Source organism: Scyliorhinus torazame, chromosome 10 (assembly GCF_047496885.1).
Source record: "Scyliorhinus torazame isolate Kashiwa2021f chromosome 10, sScyTor2.1, whole genome shotgun sequence".
Taxonomy (NCBI): Eukaryota; Metazoa; Chordata; class Chondrichthyes; order Carcharhiniformes; family Scyliorhinidae; genus Scyliorhinus; species Scyliorhinus torazame.
The window spans coordinates 204,860,697-204,887,335 of NC_092716.1; the positions used below are offsets into that span (position 1 = coordinate 204,860,697).

The following is a 26,639-nucleotide window of genomic DNA, read 5'->3' on the forward strand; positions in this document are numbered from 1 at the left end:
ACATTTGCGTAAAACGATCCGGGGCAAAATAAAAGAAAGCGCGAGAATGCCTGGCGGTGGGTGGGGGTGTTGTCAATGAGCTGTCCGCGTTCCCGGCTGCTGAGTGTCCAGATCCATTTCTCCCATTACATCAGTGCTTCTCGCTGATAAAATGGAGAGAGAACAGGATCCAACTTCCAACGACTGCAGCAGCGGCTGCCTCACTTGTGCAACCCTCAGCAAATCTGCGGGCCGCACAGAGCTGGCCCAGAGGCACCGATAAAAAAGAGCGCTAGCTGTCCACACACTTCATCATCGGGGATGTGAGAGACGTTTCAGAATTAGCACTGGAAGTTACAACAGAAACCAGTTTTGCAGCGGGACTTTCATACACCGAAAGTATTCATTTTTAAAACAATTCCACTTGAACACCATTTGTGCTCTGCAGTTACCAAGTGATGCGTGGGTGATGCGAAAGTCACCTTTTACAAGGGGTTTTCCCCCATCACTGAAAAATTGTAGGCAAGTATGTTTTTGTCAACGTGTAAAGTGAGGGGCAGTTCTTGCTGAAAATAAATTACAACATAGCTACATAATGAATTTTAATTCACAGTGAGATCCACTAAACACCTCCCCTTTTCAAGGTTCAGCCTCATCTACTTGGCTTCTCAATGCCCCAGACCTAGCTACCTCCAGAAGACAAGAACCTGCATTTAGATGGTGCCGTTAACCCTGTGAAACATCACCAAGTGCTTCACCGCTGGGTAACAAGACAAGTATTAACATCGAGACAAAAAATAGCAAGCCGTGGCTTGGTTGTTGGCTCTCCCTCCCTCTCAGTTAGAGGATTGTGAGTTCAAGTTCTGTTCCAAAGTTTGAGTACAATAATCAAAACGTACTAAGGGTGTGCTGCACTGTTGGAAATACTGCTTTTCTGGTGAGACTTTCAAACCATTCCCCAACTGCCCTCTGGGGTTGACATAAAAGATCCCATAAAACCATGCAGAAGAAGGGAACCATGCAGCGAGAGAGATGAGAATGAGAATTTTAAAATCAAAGTAGAGGCGGCCAATACAGATCAGCGAGCTCAGAGCAATGGATCATAATTTGAGTTCAAATATGACCAGCAGTGTTATCGATAAGCTGCATTTTCTGGATGGTGCAAGATGGGAGGCAGGCGAGGAGAGCATTGGAAAAGCTGAACTTGGAGGTATGAAACAATGCGCGAGGGTTTCAGCAGCAGATGGGCTGAAGCAGAGGCAGAAATGGGTAGTACATTATGGAGGTGCAAGTGGAAGGTCTTGGTGATGGACTGGATCTAGAGGCAGAAGCTCAGTTCAAGGTGAAAGGATTTGGGTCAGGAGCAGTCTGGTGTCAGTATGGTGGATCGAATCAGTGGCTGTGCAATGGAATTTTGGCTAGATTACAAAAACAATGGTTTATTTTCCCCCAGTGTTTAACTGGCGCCAATTTTGGATTATCCAAGATATAATGTCGAGGGACACCTGCCATTGTCAGCATGCACATGGAGCCTGGCCCATGCCAAAGGCAACATGTGGAGGAGAAATAGGAAAGGGATCAAAGATAGATTCTTGGGGGCTGCAAAGGCAGTGGTGGATGGAAAGAGATTTAATTGCCTCTGATACATTTCAATAGCTTCCCCTGTAAAGTTAAACTACATATCAATAACTTTTAAGTGAAAAATGTTCACCTTTCTTCACCTTCTTATTCCTAACTTCACAATGCATGTCCATTGATATTCAAACCCATCACCGCAATGGAACAATTTAATTGAATTAGTTTCGTCACTTTGTTTCATAATCCGAAAAGTGCCATTGCATTACGTGAAGGCAGACTATTATCTGAATGTCCATAAATTAGGAGAGGGAAATGTGCAACGTGACCTGGGTGTCCTTGTATACCAGTCACTGAAGGTAAGCACACAGGTAAAGCAGACGGTAAAGAAGGCAAATGGTATGCTGGCCTTCACCGTGAGAGGATTTGAGTACAGGAGCAGGGATGTCTTGCTGCAATTATACAGGGCCTTGGTGAGGCCGCACCTGGAATATTGTGTGCATTTTAGTCTCCTTATATGAGGAAGGATATTCTTGCTATAGAGGGAGTGCAGCGAAGGTTTACCAGACTGAATACTGGGATAGTGTAACTGACGTATGAGGAGAGATTAAATTGGTTAGGATTGAATTTGCTGTAGTTTAGAAGAATGAGGGGGGATCTCATAGAAACATATAAAATTCTAACAGAAATTGACAGGGACAATGCAGGAAGGATGGTCCTAATGGTGGGTGTGTCCAGAACCAGGGGTCACAGTCTGAGGATACGGGGTAGACCATTTAGGACAGAGATGAGGAGACATTTCTTCACCCAGAGAGTGGTCAGCCTGTGAAATTCATTACCACAGGAGGTAGTTGAGGACTAAACATGGTATGTTTTCAAGAAACAGTTAGATATAGCACTTAGGGCGAAGGGGATCAAAGGATATGGGGAGAAAGTGGGAATAGGCTATAGAGTTGGATGATCAACCATGATCATAATGAATGACGGAGCTGGCTAGGAGCAGCACATTGGCATAGTGGTTAGCACTGCTGCCTCACAGCACCAGGCTCCCGGGTTCCATTCCAACCTCGGGTGACTGTGTGGAGTTTGCACATTCTTCCCGTGTCTGTGTGGCTTTCCTCTGGGTGCTCCGGTTTCCTCCCACAGTCCAAAGATGTGCAGGTTAGATGGATTGGCTATGCTTATTGCCCTTAGGTGGGATTATGGGGATAGGATGGGGGATTGGATTGAGCCTAGGTAGTGTGCTCCTTCAGAGGGTCGGTGCATACTTGATGGACTGAATGGTCTCCTTCTGCAATGTAGTGGTTCTATTATTCTATAAAGGGCCGAATGACCCCCTTCTAGGGGCTGGTTTAGCACAGGGCTAAAGATCTGGCTTTTAAAGCAGACCAAGGCAGGCCAGCAGCATGATTCAATTCCCATACCAGCCTCCCCGAACTGGCGCCGTAATGTGGCGACTAGGGGCTTTTCACAGTAACTTCATTTGAAGCCTACTTGTGACAATAAGCGATTTTCATTTCATTTCATTTCCTGCTCATGTTTTCTATGTCTATGTTTCTATGTACCACTGCTTTGGTTGAACGCAGTAGGAAAACTAGAGCAATACGTTAGGCAGTTGTGATTTGTTGTTACCAAACTTGGAGTTTTAATGCCTGCACATTATAGAAGGCAGACGGAGTTAGAGAGCATTAAGCTTAATGCAATGTCAATACTGCAACTCCTCAAACCATTCCAAATGTAACATTATGGTATTCTGAAGTGTTAAATGAATATATTTCATCAATTTCATGAAACCCTTTAATTCTTTTTTCATACATCAGCAGGCAACTATCTTGTTCCGATGCTCATCAATTCAAGATTATTGCGATTGGAAATCATTGAGAACTATCTTTCGATATGTGACAGTTCTTCAACTATTCCTCAGTTGACGTAGATAAGGAAAATAAATCTTTTGTTACCAGTTGGTGAATCTTCACCATTTAGAAACAGCAATTAAAATGGGAGGAAATCCACAAGTGGCTGGGAGTTAAATACATTCTCCTGTGAAATTGTAAATTATTTTTATCGTTAAATCCTATTTGGAATTGCATTGTCTAAAACTGTTGGAGCACTGTAATCAGTACCCAGGTTTGTTGACATCTTAAATCAGTGATACACCAGCACTGTGTTTATCTTTCTTGGCCACAACTGTTAAAATTTGGAAAATAGGAAGTTTTCTTTCAAACTTAATTGAGGGATGCACCTGATTGATTTCACCGGACCACTAACTCCAACCCCACACCCCCTTTGAGGCAACATGTACCACAGGGGGCTGAAGAGTTGCACCAGATCCAAAAGGAAAATCTTTCTGCAGGTATGATAGCATGGCACGCTGCCATTTCTTGAGTATGAGGTCTTACACTGTGAAAATGACACAAAGAATAATGAACACAAGGGTGTGATTGTTGATGAGAATTTAATTGAATAGTTCAGATTGATATTGAGAAAACTGGGTTCCTGAAGTGAGTTGGAAGGAGCAGTCCAATTGATTTGTTAGGTTTGATCAGATGATTTACATTAAAACGAATACATAACTGAGATAATTAAAGGAAGCAATTTAATCCAGGGCTTCAAATGATACACAAAATTAATAGTCAACAAAATAGTTATCTAGCAGTAATTTCACTGAGCAATTGAAATATCATAACTTATGAGTGAAAATTGTATTCTCTGGTGGAATTTAAAATCAATTAATTAATCTGGAATCAAAAGCTAATCTCAGTAATGCTGATCATGAAACTATTGGATTGTGGTAAATACCCAACTGGTTCATTAATGTCCTTTAGGGAAGGAGATCTATTGCCCTTATCTGGTCTGGCCTACATGTGACATCAGCCACACAGTGCGGTTTATTCTTAACTGCTCTCTGAAATGGCTTAGCAAGCTAATCTGTTGTACTAAACTGCTACAGAAAAGTCAAAAAAGAAATAAACCTGGAATCACCGGCATTGACCTCGGCACTTGAAACAACAAGGGTATAATGTGCTCAGGTGACCCTGCAAAATCCTCCTTACTAAAACCTGGGTGCTTGTGCCAAAACTGCGAGAGTTCTCCCACAGACTAGTCAAGCAACAGCCTAACATAGACATACTCATGGAAGCATACCTTACTACAAATGTCACAGACATCCTTGGTTCTGTCCTGTCCTAGCCTAAGGATATTATTGGTAGAGCAAGGGATATGCTAGGCTACAAGATCTACCAGAGATAGTGGCACATTGGTACATAATGAGGAAGGGGTCTCCCCAGGAGTCCTCAAGGTTGACTCCAGAGTCCATGAAGTTCTGCCATCAGGGGCAAGGAGACCGGTTGACCACCACCTACTGCTCTCCCTCAGCTGATTGACCATTGTACTCTGAGTGGGTGCTTTCAATGCCCATCACCAAGAGTGGCTTTGCAACACCATTACTGGCTGAACCTGAGCACGGTAGCATTGTGGATAGCACAGTTGCTTCACAGCTCCAGGGTCCCAGGTTCGATTCCGGCTTGGGTCACTGTCTGTGCGGAGTCTGCACAGCCTCCCCGTGTGTGCGTGGGTTTCCTCCGGGTGCTCCGGTTTCCTCCCACAGTCCAAAGATGTGCAGGTTAGGTGGATTGGCCATGATAAATTGCCCTTAGTGTCCAAAATTGCCCTTAGTATTGGGTGGGGTTGCTGGGTTATGGGGGTGGGGTGGAGGTGTTGACCTTGGGTAGGGTGCTCTTTCCAAGAGCCGGTGCAGACTCGATGGGCCGAATGGCCTCCTTCTGCACTGTAAATTCTATGATAATCTATGATGTATCTACCACATTGCGCCAGCAGCAGATAGTCAAACCATCAAGGAGAGGGAAAAACCTGCTTTACCTCACCCTCATCAATCTCAATGTCACAGGCTCATCTGTCCAAGACAATTTTGGTAGGCACGGCCAGTGTGGGACACCATGACTGTGTTAAATGAAATAAATTCAAAACAGATCTAGCAGCTCAAAACTGGGCATCCAGGAAGCCCTGCGGGTCATCAGCAGCAGCAGAATTGCATCCAACCACAAAGCTGGTTTAGCACAGGGCTAAATCATTGGCTTTGAAAGCAGACCAAAGCAGGCCAGCAGCACGGTTCAATTCCCGTACCAGCCATCCCGAACAGGCGCCGGAATGTGGCGACTAGGGGCTTTTCACAGTAACTTCATTTGAAGCCTACTTGTGACAATAAGCGATTTTCATTTCATTTCATTTTTAACCTCGTAGCCTAACATATCCCTTGCTCTACCATTACTATCAAGCTCGAGGATCAACCCAGGTTCAGTGAGGAGTGGCGGACAGTATGCCAGGAGTAGCACGAAGCATAACTAAATGAGCAGCAACTAAGTGAAGCTACAACACACGACATGCCAAACAATGGAAGCAGCATGCAAGATATAGAATAGGTTCTGCCATCCTGCCATATCCAGTTGTGAATGGTGGTGGAAGCACATCAGTGCAAAAGACAAAATTGAAGCATGTGCAACCATCTTCAAGCAGAAATGCTCATGGATCACTCATCTTGGCTTCCTCTCGACATCTCCAGCATCACAAATGCATCTTTAGCCAATTTGATTCACTCCACATATTAAGAAGCGGTAAAGGGCACCGAATACAACAAAGTCTATGACCCCTGATAACATCCTGGCTCTAATACTGACGATTTGTGCTCCAGAATTGGTCGTACCCTTAGTCAAGCTGTTCCAGTATAGCTACAATGCTAATAATGTGGAAAACTGACCAGGTATGCCATGTCCACAAAATGCAGACCAAATACAATGTGGCAAAACACAGCTCTAGCCATCTTCCCACAATCATCAATAAAAGGATGGAAGATGTTGTTCAACAGCACAATCAAGCAGAACTTACACAGCAATAACCTGCTCACCAATGTTTGATTTGGGTTCCATCAGGACCATTCAGCTCTAGTCCCCATTACAACTTTGGTCCAAAGACAGATGAAAGTACTGAACTCAACAGGTGAGGTGAGAGTGACTGCCCTTGACATCAAGGCAGCATTTGACTATATGTGGCATCAAGAGCCTTAGCAAAACTCAAGTCAATGGGAATCAGGAGGAAAACTCTCCACTGGTTAGAGTCATACCAAGCACAAAGGAAGATGGTTGTGGTGTTTGGGAAGTCAATCACCTTGGTCCCTGGACATCACTACAGGAGTTCTCCTGGAGAGTGTCCGAGGCCCAACAATCTTCAGCTGCTTCATCAATGACCTTCCTTTCATCAGAAGGTCAGAAGTGGGGATGTTTACTGATGATTGCACAATGTTCAGTACTAATAGCAACTTTTCCTACCTGGAGCAATCTATCCACATGCAGCAAAAACTGGAAGAACTTCAGGCTTGGGTAGATAAGTGACAGGTAATATTCATACACAAGAGGAAGGTATTGACCTTCTCTAAATAGGGACTATCTAACCATCGCCCCATGGCCTTCAGTGAAACTTCCCATCATCAATGTCCTGAGGATTAACATTGACTAGAAATTTAACTGGACTAGCCAAGACATACTGTGACTGCAAAAACAGGTCAGAGGCTGGAATTCTTCAGCCAGCAACTCATATCCTGACTCCCCAAAGCCTGTCCACTACTTAAAAGACACAAGTCAGGAATGTGATTAAATACTTTCCACTGGCCTAGATAAGTGCAGTTCCAACAACACTCAAGAAGCTCGACACAATCCAGGACACAGCAGCCCACTTGATCAGGACCCTTTCCACCACCTTAAATGTTCACTCCCTCCATCACCGATGCAGTGGTAGCAGTATGTACGCTATACAAGATTAAATGCAGCAAATCGATAAAAGTGCCTTCAACAGCACCTTCCAAACCCACAACCTCTGCACCCTAGAAGGACAAGAACAGCATGGGAACACCACCACTTGCAAGTTCCTTTTCAAGCCACACATTATCCTGACTTGGAACGATATCAACATTCCATTACCATCACTGGATCAAAATCCTGGAACTCCCTCCCTAACAGCACTGTGGGTGTACCTGAACCAAATCGACTGCAGTGATTCAAGACAGCGGGTCACCATCACCATTCCAAGGGCAATTAGGGATGAGTAATAAATACTGGCCTTGACAACAATACTCACATCCCACAAAATAATTGAAAAAAATGACAGAGCAAACAATTCCTACCTTTAAAATTAATTGTGATGCATGGATATAATAAATCAACATGTACAGCGCAGTGCAATTTCCAGGCAATGTAAAATGAATAGTATTTTTTAGGTTGTAGGATAAATCCAAAATTTCAATAATAATTACATTCTTAATTTATTGCAGCATCAAAGTTTCCCACCATTGTGATTCCTGGCCCATAGCTTTTATCTGTTAGACTTGTGAGCAAAAAAGTCTGATTTAATATCAAAAGATCAAAAGTGACCAAAACAGCCAGGAACAATGGCTAAGAATATTATTTCAAAGTCACTTCAGAATCCTAACTGTTTTCTTCAGTCTCTACAGTCCATAATTGTTTTATTGCCTCTGGCTGCTGATTTGTAACATTTATTTTTATTTGGGATCTGTTTTACCTTTTTGCATTTGGTAGCCTAGTTTCACATCAGTGGCAGACAGTCATCTCTGTTTGGTCTCCATTTTTTCACATAAAACATCACTCACTGGATACATTTGTCCACCAATATTGATTAGAAGCTATTTTCCTTGCACTATTTACCCTTGTATTGATGCTTTGAGATCTAGTAATCAATAACATTTATATGTATTTGGCTTAATGATTAGCTTCTAGATCGGGGACAGTAACTTTGTACTTTGGCAATTCATTTAAGAAGATGCTTCTGCATTGATTGCTCCTTTTTTTGTCAACTACAAGCAACTATTTGCCAAGCGAAATCCTAGAATTCAAGGCAGCTACTTATCAACTTGTCGAGCCAAGTGTAACTAAAGTATTTGATCCATTTTGATGAATGTTGTTAAAAACTATTACCTGAAACTCTATCATATTAATAGACAATTGTCTTTTCTTCTAGTGGTAATGGCACCTACTCAAGAAAACTGCCCATTCGATTCAATTATCTTGAAAATGGATATGAATTTCACAGCAGTATTGCTTACAATTTTCAGCAGATGTCTGGCAAACAAATAGTCACCACATTTAAAAACACATATACTTTGGGATTAATCATAGGTTCTATATTGAAGTTCATTGGTTGATGGAATGCTTTTCATAATGGGGATACATCAGACTTGCCCAACTTTTTCACTTGGGGGGAGATGTTTTAAATGTTCTTTCCATGTATGGCTGAAAATTACCAGATCGGCGATGTATACCGCACAATTGGGTAATCCTGAAACAACTTTGTTATTTAACCGTTGAAATGTGGCAGGGGTGTTTTTCATGCCAAATGGCATAACTTTGAATTGGTATATACCATCTGGAGTCATAAAAGCTGAAATCTCCTTCACCCTTTCGGATAAAGGTACCTGCCAGTAACCTTTAAGTAAATCTAGTTTGGAAATAAAAGCTGATTATCCCACTTTCTCAATGCAATCCTCCAAACATGGGATAGGATAAGAGTCCGTTCTTGTAACTGCATCAACCTTTCTATACTCACACACAACCATTGGGTAGCATCTGGTTTAGGTACCATCACTATGGGTGAGCTCCATTGGCTGCAACCCATTTCAATTATGCCATTTTTAAGCATACTCTCAATCTCTTTGTTAACCTGTGCCAATTTTTAAGGGTTAAGTCTTTATGGATGTTGTTTGATTGGAACAACATTTCCCACATCTACATCATGTATAGCCATTTTAGTACTTCCCAATTTATCTCTACAAACTTGCCCACGTGATATCAATAACTCTTTCAGGTCAGTCCGTTTTTCCTCTGGAAGAGAACTCAACAATTTATCCCAATTTTTAAGAACATCGAATTTTTCAATTTAATTTGAGGTATGTCAAATCCATAGTCATCTGGATTTGGTTTGTCACTTTGAGTTAGAATCATTAAAACCTCCTTTTTCTCTCCTTCCCTTTCAAAGTACCTTTGAAGCATATTCACATGACGCACTCGATGAGTCTTCCTTCTATCTGGTGTTTTTACCACATAATTCACCTCACTTAATTTCCTTTCAATCTGATAAGCTCCACAAAACCTAGCATTTAAAGGTTCAGCTACCACTGGTAACAATACTAAAACTTTATCTCTACAGGCAAAACTACGAACTTTGGAGTTCTTGTCCTCGACCTGTTTCATCACATTTTGTGCAACTTTCAAATGTTGTCTAGCCAATTCACCTGCTCTATTTAATCGTTCCCTAAAATTTGACACGTAATCCAATAATGCAGTTTCCGATTTCTCACTCAACGATTTTTCCTTAATCAATTTAAGTGGTCCTCTTACCTCATGACCAAAAATTAGTTCAAAAGGACTAAATTTGGTTGACTCATTAGGTGCATCCCTAATTGCAAACAGTATGAATGGAATTCCTTTAACCCAATCCTCTGGATAATCTTGACAATAAGCCCTCACCATTGTCTTTAATGTCTGATGCCACCTTTCTAACACTTCCTGCGATTCTGGATGGTACGCAGTTGATTTAAATTGTTTTTTTCTAAGCTATCCATAACTTCTTTGAATAACCCTGAGGTAAAATTCGATCCTTGATCCGATTGTATTTCTGTGGGTAGTCCCTATCTAGCAAAGAATTTAACTAACTCCTCCACAATCTTTTTAGCTGTAATATTACATATTGGGATGGCCTCTGGAAACCTAGTAGACACATCCATTATCGTCAAAAGATATTGATTCCCACTTTTTGTTTTAGGAAGCGGTCCCACGCAATCAATTAGGACCCTTGTAAAAGGTTCTTCAAATGCTGGAATGGGTAGTAAGGGCGCTGGTTTTATCACTGCTTAAGGTTTCCCTATCACTTGACATGTGTGGCATGATTGACAAAATTTAACTACATCTTTATGTAGTCCAGGCCAATAAAAATGTTTTTGTATTTTAGCTTGAGTTTTCCTTATTCCCAAATGATCTCCCATTGGTACCTCATGTGCAACTCGCAACACTTCCTTTCTATACCCTACCAGCAATACTACTTGATGAACTTCTGCCCACTTTTCATCCGCCTGCATATGTAAAGGTCTCCGTTTTCTCATCAAGACATCACTTTTATGGTAATAACACTCTGGTATGCACTCAGATTCCTCTTCTGAATATGCTTTCTGATACACCCGTTTTATTTCTACATCTTTCTGTTATAACTCTGCCAATTTTCCTGAACTAAAAATATCCGCCTCATTCTCCACCTGTTCTTGTTCTTTTTCAACCATCTGATCAAAAATCGTTTCTGACAATTGCACTTCAACGTCATCTTCACTCTTTGATTTCTCCTCTTGTCTTAACCTGTGACTTTGCGACCTTGTTACTACACAATCCGCAAAAATCGCAGGATATTCGTCCTTCAACACTTCAGTTGTCTGATTTTCCACTGGCTTATCAACCACAGTGGACATCACTCCCACCTGCGATCCAGCTATAGAATTACCCAAGAGAAACTGTATACCTAGACAAGATAGTTTCTCTATTACTCCTACTACCACTTCACCACGCTTCACTGGACTTTCCAACCTTACCTTATATAATGGAACACTACTCCTCTCACCCTGAATTCCACATATTACCACCTTTTCCGGCAACATTCTTCCCAAACTACATAACTCCTCATCTCTTACCATTAAAGATTGACTAGCTCCCGTATCTCTTAAAATTGTGACTTCTTTACCTGCTCCTCCTGATACACATGAGTAAACTTCATCCACACAAGTAAATTCTTTAAAGACATCTGGCACCTTCTGATCAATCACCTCTTGATCAGGCTGTACAATCTTTTGCACCTCCTTCACTTCACTTGGGCTTTCCTTTACCACTCTAACAAACCCCACTGCCTTATCCTGTTTTACCACATCAGCCTTCCCAGTGCTTTTCTTCAACCACCAACACTGTGACTTTACATGGCCTAGTTTATTACAGTGAAATCATTTGATATTTTTCATTTGTTTTCCACCGTCCTGGATTTTTTTTTTAGTCTGAGGTACACACTCCTTATTATCTCCCATCAGATAACCTTTACCGTTACCACTTGAGTATTTCTCATGTCCCCAGTTTCTATCCCTCACAGGCTGAAACTGATGTCGGAAACCAAGCTTTGATTTATGAACTAATTCAGAATCATCTGCCATTTCTGCTGCTAATCTGACAGTATCAACCCTTTGCTCTTCCACATGAGTTCTCACTACATCAGGAATTGAATTTCTAAATTCCTCCAAAAGTATAATTTCTATGAGAGCTTCATACGTTTGATCTATTTTCAAAGCCCTTATCTACCTATCAAAATTACTGTGTTTGATCCTTTCAAACTCCATGTATGTTTGACCAGGTTCTTTCCTGAAATTTCTGAAACTTTGTCTGTAGGCTTCAGGCACTAGTTCATATGCAACGAAGATGGATTTTTTTCACCTCCTCATACGACCCAGATATCTCCTCCAGTAGTGATGCAAACACTTCACTAGCCCTACCTACCAGCTTTGTTTTGAATCAGTAATACCCACATGCCCTGTGGCCAATTGTTTGTTTAGCTACCTTCTCAAATGAAAAGAAAAAGGCTTCCACCTCCTTCTCATCAAACCTTGGCAATGCTTGGACATATTTAAATAGATCCCCACCAAGTCTTCGACTATGACACTCTTTCTCACTATCCTCATCACTATCATCCAACTGTACGTTTCCCTGTATGTCTGCCACTTTTAACTGACTGTCATGTTTCATGGCCATTTTCTGAAGTTCAAACTCTCTTTATCTTTTTCCCTGATCTGTATCTCCCTTTCTCTTTCTTTTTGTTCTGCTAGGGCTATTCTTTCTTTTCTTCTGTCTTCTCTCTTTCTTTCTTTTTCCTCTCTCTCTCTTTTGTATTCAAGCAGCTTTAATTATTTCTCATATTCCATTTGTTCAAGTTGTAACTGAACTTTTGCCATTTTCAATGAGTCAAACTGTATCTCAGGCAAGTTTAAGTGCTTAGCCACTGCCATAATTACCTCATCTTTTCGCATTTTGTCAGGTAATGTTAACTGCAATGTTTTTGCCAAATCTACCAGTCTGCTTTTAGTCTCTGTCCGTAAGGTACTGCGTGTGACCATCTCCACCCCCAAAAGCTTCTGAGCCTCTGAAAGAGCCATTGTCCACAACACACTCCCTACTTAAACTAAAATACCACACCTGAAAAGCAACCACAATATGCTCACCCCTCACTGTCTTTTTTTAAAAATATATGTTTATTCAGAATTTTTCAACAAAAATTTTCAACCATTCAAACCCCCATCCCGTAACAAAAAAGAAAAGAAAAGTTACAGAGCAAGACATAAACATATCAATCCAACATAATACAGAACTTTGTACAATGGGTTCCTCCCGCACATATTGACTTTCCCATATGTTTATGTTTTTCCTTTTTCAAGTGCCCCTAGGAAAAACCCCTTTCCTCGCCCACTCTTCTGCCCCCCCCCCCAAAAGAAACGCCCCCCTCCCTGGGTTGCTGCTGCTGACTGATCTCCATCTAATAGATAGTCCAGGAACGGTTGCCGCCGCCTGAAGAACCCCTGCGCAGACCCTCTCAAGGCAAACTTTATCCTCTCCAGCTTGATGAACCCTGCCATGTCGCTTATCCAGGCTTCCACACTGGGGGGCTTCGCGTCTTTCCACAATAGCAAGATCCTCCGCCAGGCTACCAGGGACGCAAAGGCGAGGATACCGGCCTCTTTCGCCTCCTGCACTCCCGGCTCGTCCGCCACTCCAAATAGTGCTAGCCCCCAACTTGGCTTGACCTGGACTTTCACCACCTTAGACATAGTCCTCTCAACACCCCTCCAGAACCCATCCAATGCCGGGCACGACCAGAACATATGTGCGTGATTTGCCGGGCTTCCTGAGCACCTCCCACATCTGCCCTCCACCCCAAAGAACCTACTCAGCCTCGCCCCTGTCATATGCGCTCTGTGAATAACCTTAAACTGTATCAGGCTGAGCCTGGCACACGAGGAAGAGGAATTAACCCTACTTAGGGCAGCAGCCCACAGACCCTCTTCAATCTCCTCCCCCAACTCCTCCTTCCATTTTCCCTTCAGCTCCTCTACCAGAGCCTCGTCCTCTTCTTTCATCTCTTGATATATCGCCGACACCTTGCCCTCTCCGACCCATACTGCCCTGAATCCCCTGTGCCGGGAGCAACGGAAATTCCCTCACCTGCCGCCTCACAAACGCCCTCACTTGCAGGTACCTGAAAGCATTTCCCGGGAGTAGCCCAAACTTCTCCTCCAGCGCCCCTAAGTTCGCAAACGTCCCATCGATGAACAGGTCCCCCATTCTTCTAATCCCTGCCCGATGCCAGCTCTGAAACCCCCCGTCCATCCTTCCTGGGACAAACCGATGGTTATCTCTGATCGGCGACCACACCGAGGCTCCCATCGCACCCCCGCGTCGTCTCCACTGCCCCCGTATCCCTCCCCTATCTCCACTCACCCCTCACTGTCTTTAAGTTCACTAAGCCAATCCAATAGATAGACTTTTATCCCAGACGAGCCCCCAATTTGTTATGGGTCAGGGTTTAGATAACCCCAAAGTGTATCATGGAGTTCACCTGACCCACAACTTTTGATAGATCGTGATATGGGGAGCACACGGCCCACTCTACAGCTGTGGTACAGCAGAAATCGAAAAGTATTTTTTAAAGCAAAACAATGTTTATTCTATGAACTCAAGTTAACCTTTTTAAAACATACAGTGAACATCTTAGCAACCATCAATTTGAATACAACCCCCAAAAAATATAACACTAAGTAATCCTTAGTAATTTCCCAAACAACATCCAGAAGACAAAAGAAACACCTTTTAACAGAAGCACGTCAGGTTTACATTCACTACTGAAAACATTTATAATTCTGAATTCATTAAATGATCAAGAGATAGTCTTTTCATGGCAGAGAGATCAACAGTACATCTGCTTTGTCTGGCTTCAGCTCCAACATTGAAAACAAAACCAAAAAACACAGACACACCCAAGCTCTTCTCAAAGTGAAACTAAAAACCAGAGCCAGAGCTCAGCTCCACCCACACTCTGACATCACTGCAGTAACATGAGCAGCCAAACATTTCTTAAAGCGACATTCTCACGACACACTTACCCTCTCACTGACAAACACATACACACACATACTCTTTCACTCTCACACAGGACTCACTCCCACTGACACACACATACACATTCACTCTCTCACACACAAATACTCTCTCATACATGCACTCTCGAACTGACACATTCTCACACATTATCTCTCTCTCCCACTGACACACAGACACTCACTCTCCCACTGACACAGTCTCACACACTCTCACTCTCCCACTGACACACACTCTCTCTCTCCCACTGACACACACTCACACACCCTCTCCCACAGACACACACACACTCTCTCACTCTCCCACTGACACACACTCACACACTCTCTCCCACTGACACACTCACACACTCTCTCTCCCACTGACACACACCCACTCACTCTTCCACTGACACACTCTCTAACTCTCCCACTGACACCCACACACACTCTCACTCTCCTACTGACACCCACACACACTCTCTCCCACTGACACACACACTCACTCTCCCACTGACACACTCTCCCACTGACACCCACTCACACACTCTCACTCTCCTACTGACACACACTCACACACTCTGTCACTCTCCCACTGACACACACACACACTCTCTCCCACTGGCACACACAGACTCACTCTCCCACTGACACACACTCTCCCACTGACACACACTCTCTCCCACTGACACACACACTCACTCCCCGACTGACACATATACGCACCCACACACTCTCTCACAGACACACACACACTCGCTCACTCTCCCACTGACACACACATACGCATCCACACTCACACACACACTTGCTCATTCTCCCACTGGTACACACATACGCACCCACACTCTCACACACACACTCACTTACTCTCCCATTGACACACACATATGCACCCACACACTCTCACACACACAAACTCTCACTGAAACATACACACACTCACTCACCTACACATACATATGCACACAAACACTCTCATACCTGCACACGCAAAGTCCCACTGTAACATACACAAACGCACACACTCGCTGACACACACAATCTCTCACACGCACTCATTCCCTCACACATACTCACTCCTTCACTCTCCCACTGACAGATACACCAGAATTTTACGTTCCACAGGCAGACCCGTCCCCAATTTCAAGTTCATGAAATTGTGTGAGAAGACATCCTGATGCGTGTCCCCATGTCATCTCGCACTTGTGCGAGATTTTAGTCAGCGGGTACGTGTGGAAGTTGGAAGTGCGCCCGTCAAAAATCACACAGGCAATTTAGCCCATTAAGGGGCCAGTGGGTCGCAGTTTTACATGGCCCGTCTACTTTTACCCAGTTGGCAGGCAGCCTTTATGTTTAGCTGCTATCTTGTTACCATAGCAGGATGAAATGTCAGGGCTGAAATAAAATTTTAAAAGATGTTCAGGGACTGAAGTTTGTTTTTGTATTTGCTGTTTAGACCCAGTTTACAGTATTTTATCATTGGGATTTAATTTATGCAGGTCTGCAGCTCCCTGAGACAACTTGCCATTGGCTAGCCTACACAGTCCACTTTCTTGGCACCCACCCTCTTCCCACCCTCCCCAGCAACGCTGAGCCTTTCTCCGTGCACGTTTCACTCTGGCTGTCCGTTAATTGACCAGCCCACATTCCAGGACTGATTGCAGCCGAAGTTGCATTTTACATCAGTGCTTGGGCCCGCAGAATGCATGCATGCAATTGGTGCAAAATTCAGGCCACGCACACTCAATTTCTCGCACGCACCAACAAGCCTCTTCCTCAACAGAGGCCTCGGCACTGTAGTCCACCTCCAGACCCCAGCACTACGGTCCACCTAGAGGCCCCAGTACCCTGGTCTACCTCCAGGCCCCAGTACTCTGGTCCACTTCCAGGCCCCAGTACTCTGGTCCACCTCCAGGCCCCAGTACTCTGATCCACCTCCAGGCCCCAGCACCCTGGTCCACCTTCAGGCCCCAGCACCCTGCTCCACCTCCAGGCCCCAGTACTCTGGACAACCTCCAAGCCCCAGCACTCTGGCCCACCTCCAGGCCCTAGCACTCTGGCCCAACTCCAGGCCCTAGCACTCTGGTCCTCTGCCAGGCCCCAGCACTCTGGCCCATCTCCAGGCCCCAGCACGCTGATCCATCGCCAGGTCCCAGCACTCTGGTCCACCTCCAGGCCCCTGCATTCAGGTCCACCTCAAGGCCCCAGCACGCTGGTCCACCTTCAGGCCCCAGCACTCTGATCCACCTCCAGACTCCTGCACTTTGGTCCACCTCCAGGCCCCAGTACTCTGATCCAACTCCAGACTCCTGCACTTTGGTCCACCTCCAGGCCCCAGCGCTCTGATCCACCTCCAGACTCCTGCACTCTGGTCCAGCTCAAGGCTCCAGCACTTTGGTCCACTTCCAAAGTCCAGAATTCTAGTCAACCTCGTGGCCACAGCACTCTGGTCCATCTCCAGGCTCCAGCACTCTGGTCCACCTCCAGGCCCCAGCACTCTGGTCCATTTCAAAACCCCAGCAGTGTGGTTCACCTCCAGGCCCCAGCACCCTGGTCCACCTAAGGCCCCAGCACTCTGGTCTACCTCCAGGCCCCAGCACCCTGGTCCACCTCAAGGCCCAGCACTCTGGTCCATTTCAAAGCCCCAGCAGTCTGGTTCACCTCCAGGCCCCAGCACCCTGGTCCACCTCAAGGTCCCAGCACTCTGGTCCACCTAAGGCCCCAGCACTCTGGTCTACCTCCAGGCCCCAGCACCCTGGTCCACCTCAAGCCCCAGCATTCTGGTCCACCTAAGGCCCCAGCACTCTGGTCTACCTCCAGGCCCCAGCACCCTGCTCCACCTCAAGCCCCAGCATTCTGGTTCACCTCCAGGCCTCAGCACTCTGGTCCGCCTCGAGGGCCTGGACCTCTGATCTGTCTCCAGATCCTGCGTCCTGCGCAGCCTCTAGGGCCTGGACCTCTGGTTCTCCACCCACATTCCCCCAAAGACCGCCTATTTTCCCCAGCAATTCACCGATGCTGGTGTTCACTTCCTCCAATCACAAACTGTTTCTCTTCCGCACTAGTGAGCCTATGAACAGCAAGCGCCAGAGAGGACTTGCCTGTGATTGGAGAGCAGCTCCTTGCACTCTACTTACCGAGTTGACCATCAGTTTGAAATCCGGCTCTGGGGTCATACAGATTGGCTTTGGGGCCACAATCTGGTCTATAAGCTGCCGATTGGACAAGCCTGATTTACACATTCAGATTGGAAGATTCTTAAAAACGTACAAAAGGGGCACTGGTGTTTAAAGCAGTAATCTGCACTCCGATTTCATTAAGTAACATTATGTAAATATTGGCTTTGCTAGCAATACCTGCATCCCATGAATGAATCAAATAATACTGCTGGGTATATTGTACACATCAGCAATGGGAAAAGGGTTAGCAAAATGCCACCAGCCAGAACAACAAGCATGTCACTAGTAGAATTAGAGTGAACCTGTTCATACTTCAATCCAGGCCGGGGAACTCCTTGTCAGGTGATAGAATGGACACCGAACACAGTCATCACCATCATAGAATTTACAGTGCAGAAGGAGGCCATTCGGCCCATCGAGTCTGCACCGGCTCTTGGAAAGAGCACCCTACCCAAGGTCAACACCTCCACCCTATTCCCATAACTCAGTAGCCCCACCCAACACTAAGGGCAATTTTGGACACTAAGGGCAATTTATCATGGCCAATCCACGTAACCTGCACATCTTTGGACTGTGGGAGGAAACCGGAGCACCCGGAGGAAACCCACGCACACACGGGGAGGATATGCAGACTCCGCACAGACAGTGACCCAAGCCGGAATCGAAACTGGGACCCTGGAGCTGTGAAGCAATTGTGCTATCCACAATGCTACCGTGCTGCCCTGTCGAAAACAGAATCCAGAGCGCAGTTGTGTAACAGGCACAATAGCTGGCGGGGGGTCAACTATTCTTCACCGGCAGGAAGCACAGAAAGCCCGCGGACCAGCGTGTCTGCATTATGTTTGTGTTGGCATCAATTCCCATCGTCCAATTTACATCAAACTGACCCACGTTGTGTATTCTCATCAACATAACGCTGATGGTGCGACCAGAGCAGAAAATGAAAAGCTACCCAAACATGACCAGGTTTTACAAAGTGTGCAAGGGAAAGAAATGTTTGCTTCCCGCTCTGCTAATTATCCGGTGGGTGCTTTTTGATGGAGCGATGTGTTTTTTGCGAGTACCTCAACATGTCCATTCTGATAAGCAGCAGAATTAAAAATATTCCACAATAACGATGAGAGCTAGGGTGATGCACGGGGGGTGACCCTGAACTCTCTAACAAATAAATACTGCAGTGCACATGCCGAGTGCGTCCAATGGTGTTCACTTCAAACGTTACTTATTGAATTCGATATTTCCTTGAAAAGGGACGAGCCATCCCACTCCCTGACCTTCCCTCATCCCCAGCCGCAGCATTCCTGTCTCTCCCCTTCCCCCTCACTCATTGGTTCAACAACTCGAGTGGCCACTCTATGCCAAAACCTCATTTTCAGAAAAATGCCCCCGATGGTCGGATTTGCCCTCACAATGAGGGTTTTTAAAAAAATTGTAGGATTCACTTCTGTTTTAAATTAGATACCATTTTATAAAATGCAAAATAAGACAACGACAAAATAATCTCCCCCCCCCCCCCCCCCCCCGAATGAACATTAAGCAGGGGGCAAACAGCAGCAGTACTCCAGAATGGGGGTGGGGGAGATTGCCCTGGGGCCGGGTTACTCTGGCAAGGTGCTTCCGACGCCAAACTGTGTCCAAAGGGGGACACTTCCTGGGCGGCCAAACACCACACATGCTGCGGTGATCGTGACAACGCTGATGTTCTTCAAACTTACCTCCTTGTACCGGGTGATCATTTTGCACCGGAGAGTTTAGGCTGTAAATGCGATGCCATGGAGTGTGACAAAGATGTTCACCCACGTTTGAACGCAGCAGCAAAAGCCCGGTTGTAAAGATGGGGAGGAACATAGCAATAACGTGGCGCTAAACACACACAGTCTGTCAGCGGAATGTCCTGCCTTTGCTATGGTTCAAGCTCCATGTTTTCGCCCCCCAGAAGTAGGTCGGCACTGACATCCCTGGCTTGGGATTGTATTTTTAGCCGCTCGCACCCGGGGTTCTGCCGGCACCGCTCTGGTTGGTTGAGTTCAGGTTGATGACTGGAGGTCCCGATGCCAGTGCGGATTGTATTAACAAAAGGAAGGAAAGAAAGCGACTGCGGGGGGGGGGGGGGGGGGGGGATGATAACACACACACACAGCTAAGAAATAAACCCCTTTTCGGTGTCGAGGTGCATTTTGCTTTCGGCCCTTGACCCCTTGACTGTTAAACAATGCGGGGAGGATGTTTTAATACCGCGAGCTGGGCGCCGCTGAGCGCTCTCCGAGGTACCTGCAGTCATTTGGCGGAAGTTCTGAGCCAGGTAAAGGCGTAAACAAAATAGGTTGCCCTGGGGTTAGGCAATCTGATGTCATACTTGTTTACCGAATGTGTGTTTCTTTCGCTCCGATGCAAGTGGAAGGTGAACATTGCACCAGCCGGGTAGTGTGTAAATATCCTTAATATCAGCCAGCTAATCACAGGCTCTTCCAGAAGAGCACTCACAGAAAGCCACCAGAAAACCCAATCGACCCTTGAGTTAAACACACCACTATCCCCACATCAAACAATCACAACATTTTTCAACTACACCATCGCAGGCATATCAATGGGATAGAGATCACGATTTGACGTTTGCAAAGCTTTATTCGTGTTTCATATCATTATATCTCTAATTGACACATTTTATTCAACTTTTAAAGAAATGGAATTTGATCTGGAACATGTTCAGATACAAAATGATCACTTAAGTTTACCTCGCTTTAGAAACGATCACGATCGATCCGACCTCACACTGGATACTCTAAAAATCCCGCTGGTTCGAAACTTTCCAAACATCTTTTTTGCTTGTTTTCAGAAATGTAATTTTCCAAGTGCCTCAAAGTCCCACGTCTGTAATCTTTAAGACCAACTGTTCCCGTGACTAGAAGAGCTCTCAAGAGGTCGCCCAGGCTCAATGTCTGCTCTCTTCTCCCTCCACAGAGGCTGTCAGACCTGCTGAGATTGCAGTATTTTCTGTTTTGATTCCTGTGACTCTCTGCTTATCGCACCCCACGTTCCCACCCCCTCTCTTCCAAGCGCGTTCCCTCTCTCTCGACCCAGTCCTACGGTGATGCTGATCACGGTTTTTTCTCGTCCTGGTATCCTTTTATCATTCCCGACTTTATTTCCCGTGGTTTAGGGTTGACTCTTTCTGCACTAACCCTTGTACTTGGCGAAGATCTCAGTGTCGCTCTCGCCTTCTTTTCCTGGCCAAAGATTTTTTTTGTTGGAAAGACCGCTTTACCTTTTCTAAAGGACAACATAAGCTCAGCTGCTCAGATCGGGCTGGAGGCAGCCTATTCAGGATGTGCTGCACCTTTCGAGGGAAGAAGCCGGGAGACAAGGGTCTGTCCAGGAATCGAATGATTGGACGCCCGCAGGGGAGAGAGCAGGAATAGGAGATCCTGACCCGAGGGCACCGTGGGCAAGAGTTGAACTTGGGATCTGGGAAAACTCGGTCAGATTGTTGTCTGTGACCTGGGAATGTTCTGATAGTGCAATGACTTTGGGAATGCTCAAAGGCTTGGCACGGGGAGGGCAGTCAACCATGGGATAATCCTCAGGACCGGATATGGAGCCTCAGAGAAGTAGATCAGTGGAGATGGAGCTGGGAACTGGGAGCATTCAAAAGACTGGAAACATTTAACAGGGCATTTGAAGACTAAGGGAACTTGGGAATTTACGGTTGACGGAGAATTGGGGAGTTGAGGTTCAAGCAGAACTGGGAAGCACTGGGACATGTAATCGACCAGAGAGGAGAGTAGAGAGATGTATCAGTATTGTGAAGGAAGACAGAAGATTCCGAGAACACTGAATAGGACTTTGGGAGCAGAGGTGTTAAGTATTGTATGTTTTGTCATACTTTGCAAGGCCGTGCATTGTGGGATGGCAGAATCCATGGTTTCTCATAATTCAACTGGAAGGGCAATAAAAAACCAATGCAATGCTAATCGCCTTCCGTGGAGAGGTAAACAGAGTGGACATTATCAGTCCCTATCACTCATCAGAACAGAAGAGAGTAGAAATGTAATGGATTATATAGTTGGAGAGGGGGTGGAGGAGATGGGGCTGAATAGAACGTCAGGGATAGGTCAAAGCGAAGGAGAGATTGACAAAGATGTCATGAACACAAGACAAAGCGAATATTTTTGGTGGAATTAACATCAACAATCATCCCCAACGCTTCAGATCAACAGTTATTGGCACTGCTGCCTCACAGTGCCAGAGATCAGGGTTCAATTCTGACCTTGGGTCACTGTCTGTGTGGAGTTTGCACTTTTCCCCGTGTCTGCGTGGGTTTCCTCCAGGTGCTCCGGTTTCCTCCCACACTCCAAAGGTGTGCAAGTGGGATGGATTGGCCATGCCAAATTGACCCTTGGTGTCCAAAGGTTAGGTGGGTTAGAAACATAGACACATCGAAAATAGGAGCAGGAGGTGGCCATATGCCCCTTCAAGCCCGCTCTGCCATTCATTATGATCATAACTAATCTTCCAACTCAATAGCATAATCGTGCATTTCCCCTGTATCCTTTGATCCCCTTTGTATTAAGTGCTATATCTAACTGTTTCTTGAAAACACAACAATGTGTTGGTCTCAACTACTTCCTGTGGTAACAAATTCCACAGGCTCACCACTCTCTGGGTGAAGACATTTCTCCTTGTCTCTGTTAAATGGTCTACCCCGTATCCTCAGACTGTGACCTCTGGTTCTTGTCACACCCAGCATTGCGAGCATCCTTCCTGAATCTACCCCGTCTAGTCCTGTTAGAATTTTATAGGTTTCTATGAAATACCCCCTCATTCTTCTGAACTCCAGCAAATACAGCCCTAACTGATTAAATCTCTCCTCATATGTCAGTCCTACCATCCCAGGAATCAGTTTAGTTGCGGGATTACAGAGGGGGGCCTGGATAAGGTGCTGTTTTGGAGGGCCGTGCAGACTCATTGGGCTTAATGGCCTCCTTCTGCACTGTAGAGCTTAAGGACTAAAGAAGTGCGAACAGTGGCATATAGGTAAGATAGCAGAATGTGTTAATACAAGAACAAAGATCAGTGTTCAGTGAAAGCAAAAATAAAGTACAAGTGAGAGATGATCGCATGGGGGATCATTGTTTGCATTGGGACAAACCAAGGAAACAAAAAAGAAGTCAAGATGGAGACGAAAGTTTACAGTCCAGCATTGTTGACCTCAGAAGGCTGTAACGTGCCTAATCGGAAGATGAGGTGTTGTTCCGTTCGTGTTGCGCTTCACGGAAGCATTGCAGCAGGCCAAGGACAGACATTTGGGCATGACAGCAAGATGCTCAGTTGGCGAGGAGGAGTCACATTAACAATTTCCAGGTTGACTTCCGGTTGCGGCTCTGCAGAGCTAAGTCGCACGTTCGGCAGCTCCCGCCAGGAACGGACTTTTGGGCTCTTTGAGGGGCCCCAACGGCAATTGTTCGACGGCTCCCAGTGTGGGAAGGTGACAGCAAGGTTCCCCCGGCACTATATGGATTGGACCAGGAGTGGAGCGGTTAAGAAAGTGATCCTGGTGCAGCGGAAAGTGCGAGGGAGGAAAAACAAGATGGTGGCGGGTGGAGACCAAGCAGCATGGGCGCAGTGGACGCAGGAGCAGCAGGAGTTCCTCAATCGCTGCTTTGCGGAGCTGAAGACAGAAATGCTGGCGCCAATTAAGGCGTCGATTGAGAAGCTTGTGGAGACCCAGAAGGCCCAAGGGGCGGCGATCCGGGAGGTGCGGAAAAAAGTCTTGGAGAACGAGGATGAGATCTTGGGCCTGGCAGTGAAGGTGGAGGCGCACGAGGCGCTGCACAAGACGTGGCAGGAAAAATTTGAGGACCTGGAGAATAGGTCGAGGAGGAAGAATCTTCGGATTCTGGGTCTCCCCGAAGGAGTGGAGGGGCCCGATGCCGGAGCATATATGAGTACGATGCTCAATTCGCTGATGAGCGCGGGAGCTTTCCCGAGGCCCCTGGAGCTGGATGGGGCTCATTGGGTCCTGACAAGGAGACCCAAAGCCAACGAGCCGCCAAGGGCTGTAGTGGTGAGGTTCCACCGCTCTATAGACAGAGAGTGTGGCCTGAGATGGGCCAAAAAAGAACGGAGCAGCAGGTGGGAGAACACGGAGATCTGAATCTACCAGGACTGGAGTGCGGAGGTGGCTAAGAAGAGAGCTGGTTTTAACCGGGCTAAGGCGGTTCTCCATCGGAAGGGGGTGAAGTTCGGGATGCTGCAGCCAGCGCGATTGTGGGTCACGTTCCAAGATCGTCATCACTATTTTGAGACGCCTGATGAGGCATGGAACTTTAGCCAGACTGAAAAGTTGGACTCAAACTGAGGGTCTGTCGTGGGGGGGAGCTTACTGTGTTGGGGAATGTTTGGGGAATGTTCTTTTTGTTTTGGTGCTGGGTGGGGATGGGTGAGTGGATTTGATGTGGGGGCTGTCGGAGAGTGTGGGCGTCGGTGTTGGAGGGGCAGGGCCCCGCGGAGGAAGAGGGGGGTGGAGGCCCGGGGATGGGGAGTTGGGGTAAGGCCGCAAAAAAGGAGCTGCGCCAGAGGGGGCGGGGCCGGCTCAGATGGAAAGCACGGGCTTTTTCCCGCATTTGGGAAGGATGGGGGGGGGAGCCGGGGGGAAGGGCGGTGCTGGAGAAGAACGCACACTGATTGTCAAGGGGTTGGGGGATTCTCACACTGGGGGGTCGATGGAATGGCGGGAGAGGCCGGGGTCAGCAGGAGTCAGCTGACTCAAAGGAATGTCATGGGGGGAGCAAAATGGCAAGATGAGGATCTAGCGGGGGGGAGGGGGAGGGAGGGAGGGAAGTGGGGGAGGGAACTGGGTTGCTGCTGCATTGGCCAAAGGGGAGCTGGAAGTAAGAGAGATAGTCGGGGCACGGGTCCGCCGCCTGGGGGACTGGAGGGGTTGGGAGGCGCAGGCACGTGGCTGGCCTAGAAAAGGAGATGGCTAGTCGGCAAGGGGGGGGGGGGGGGATGGGGGCGAGTAGCCCCCCAATCCGGCTGATAACTTGGAATGTGAGGGCCCTGAACGGGCCGGTCAAGAGGGCCCGGGTGTTCGCGCACTTAAAGGGACTGAAGGCAGACGTGGTTATGCTCCAGGAGACGCATCTGAAGGTGGCAGATCAGGTTCGGCTGAGAAAGGGATGAGTAGGGCAGGTCTTTCATTCAGGGCTGGATGCAAAGAACAGAGGGGTTGCAATACTGGTGGGGAAGCGGGTGTCGTTTGAGGCACTGAATAATGTAGCGGATAATGGAGGTCGATATATGATGGTGAGTGGTAGGTTGCAGGGGTGTGGGTGGTACTGGTGAACGTATATGCCCTGAATTGGGATGATGCCGGATTTATGAAACGCATGCTGGGTCGGATCCCGGATCTGGAGGTAGGAAGCTTGATAATGGGGGGGGACTTCAACACGGTGCTGGACCCAGCACTGGACTGTTCTAGGTCCAGGATGGGTAAGAGGCTGGCTGTGGCCAAGGTGCTTAGGGGGTTTATGGACCAGATGGGGGGAATGGATCCATGGAGGTTTGCCAGGCCGCTGGCCAGGGAATTTTCCTTTTTTTCCCACGTACAGAGAGCCTATTCCCAGATAGATTTTTTCATCTTGAGTAGGGCACTAATCCCTAAAGTGGAGGGAACTGAATATTCGGACATAGCTATCTCGGACTGCGCCCCGCATTGGGTGGAGCTGGAGTTGGGGGAGGAGAGGGACCAGCGCCCGCTGTGGCGCCTCGATGTGGGACTGTTGGCGGATGAGGGGGTGTGCGGGCGGGTGCGGGGATGTATTGAAAGGTACTTGGAGGCCAACGACAATGGGGAGGTGCAGGTGGGGGTAGTCTGGGAGGCGTTGAAGGCGGTGGTCAGGGGAGAGCTAATCTCCATTAGGGCCCACAGGGAGAAGAGAGGAGGGAGAGGGAGAGGTTGGTGGGGGAGATTTTAAGGGTGGACAGGAGTTATGCAGAGGCTCCCGAGGAGGGGCTACTTAGGGAGCGATGGAACCTCCAGACGGAATTCGACCTGATGACCACGGGGAAAGCTGAGGCACAGTGGAGGAAAGCGCAAGGGGCGGTGTATGAGTATTGGGAGAAGGCGAGTCGGATGCTGGCACATCAGCTTCGTAAGAGGGAGGCAGCGAGGGAGATTGGTGGAGTTAGGGATAGAGTGGGGAATACGGTGCGGAGTGCGGTGAGAATAAACAAGGTATTTAGGGACTTTTATGGGGATCTGTACAGGTCTGAGCCCCCAGCGTGGGACGAGGGGATGCGACAATTCCTGGATCAGCTGAGGTTCCCGAAGGTGGAGGAGGAGCAGGTGGCTGGTTTGGGGGCGCCGATTGGGCTGGAGGAGCTGGTTAAAGGATTGGGGAGTATGCAGGCGGGGAAGGCCCCGGGGGCCAGATGGGTTCCCGGTTGAATTTTATAGGAAATACGTGGACATGCTGGGCCCGTTGCTAGTGAGGACTTTTAATAAGGCGAGGGGAGGGGGGGGGGGGGGGAGACCTTGCCCCCGACAATGTCCAGGGCGCTGATTTCTTTGATTTTGAAGCGGGACAAGGATCCATTGCAATGTGGGTCGTATAGACCGATCTCGCTCCTCAATGTTGACGCTAAGTTGCTGGCGAAGGTGCTGGCTACGG

The 26,639-nt window shown here is 46.9% G+C and overlaps 1 protein-coding gene and 1 long non-coding RNA gene across 2 annotated transcripts in view; one reads left to right on the forward strand and one right to left on the reverse strand.

Moving 5' to 3' along the window:
• Nucleotides 1–19,992, reverse strand: part of LOC140384522 (ATP-binding cassette sub-family C member 8-like) — a 497,256-nt gene extending 477,264 nt beyond the window's left edge. The window contains 1 exon segment of the mRNA XM_072466291.1: nt 19,683–19,992. Within this exon segment, the coding sequence (XP_072322392.1) occupies nt 19,683–19,703 (21 nt within the window). The 5' untranslated portion in view covers nt 19,704–19,992.
• On the forward strand, nt 140–10,578 carry LOC140384523 (uncharacterized). Its single transcript, XR_011933077.1, has 3 exons — nt 140–1,189; nt 3,375–3,907; nt 8,599–10,578. It is a non-coding gene; the product is annotated as an uncharacterized lncRNA (long non-coding RNA).
• Nucleotides 19,993–26,639: the final 6,647 nt, after the last annotated feature.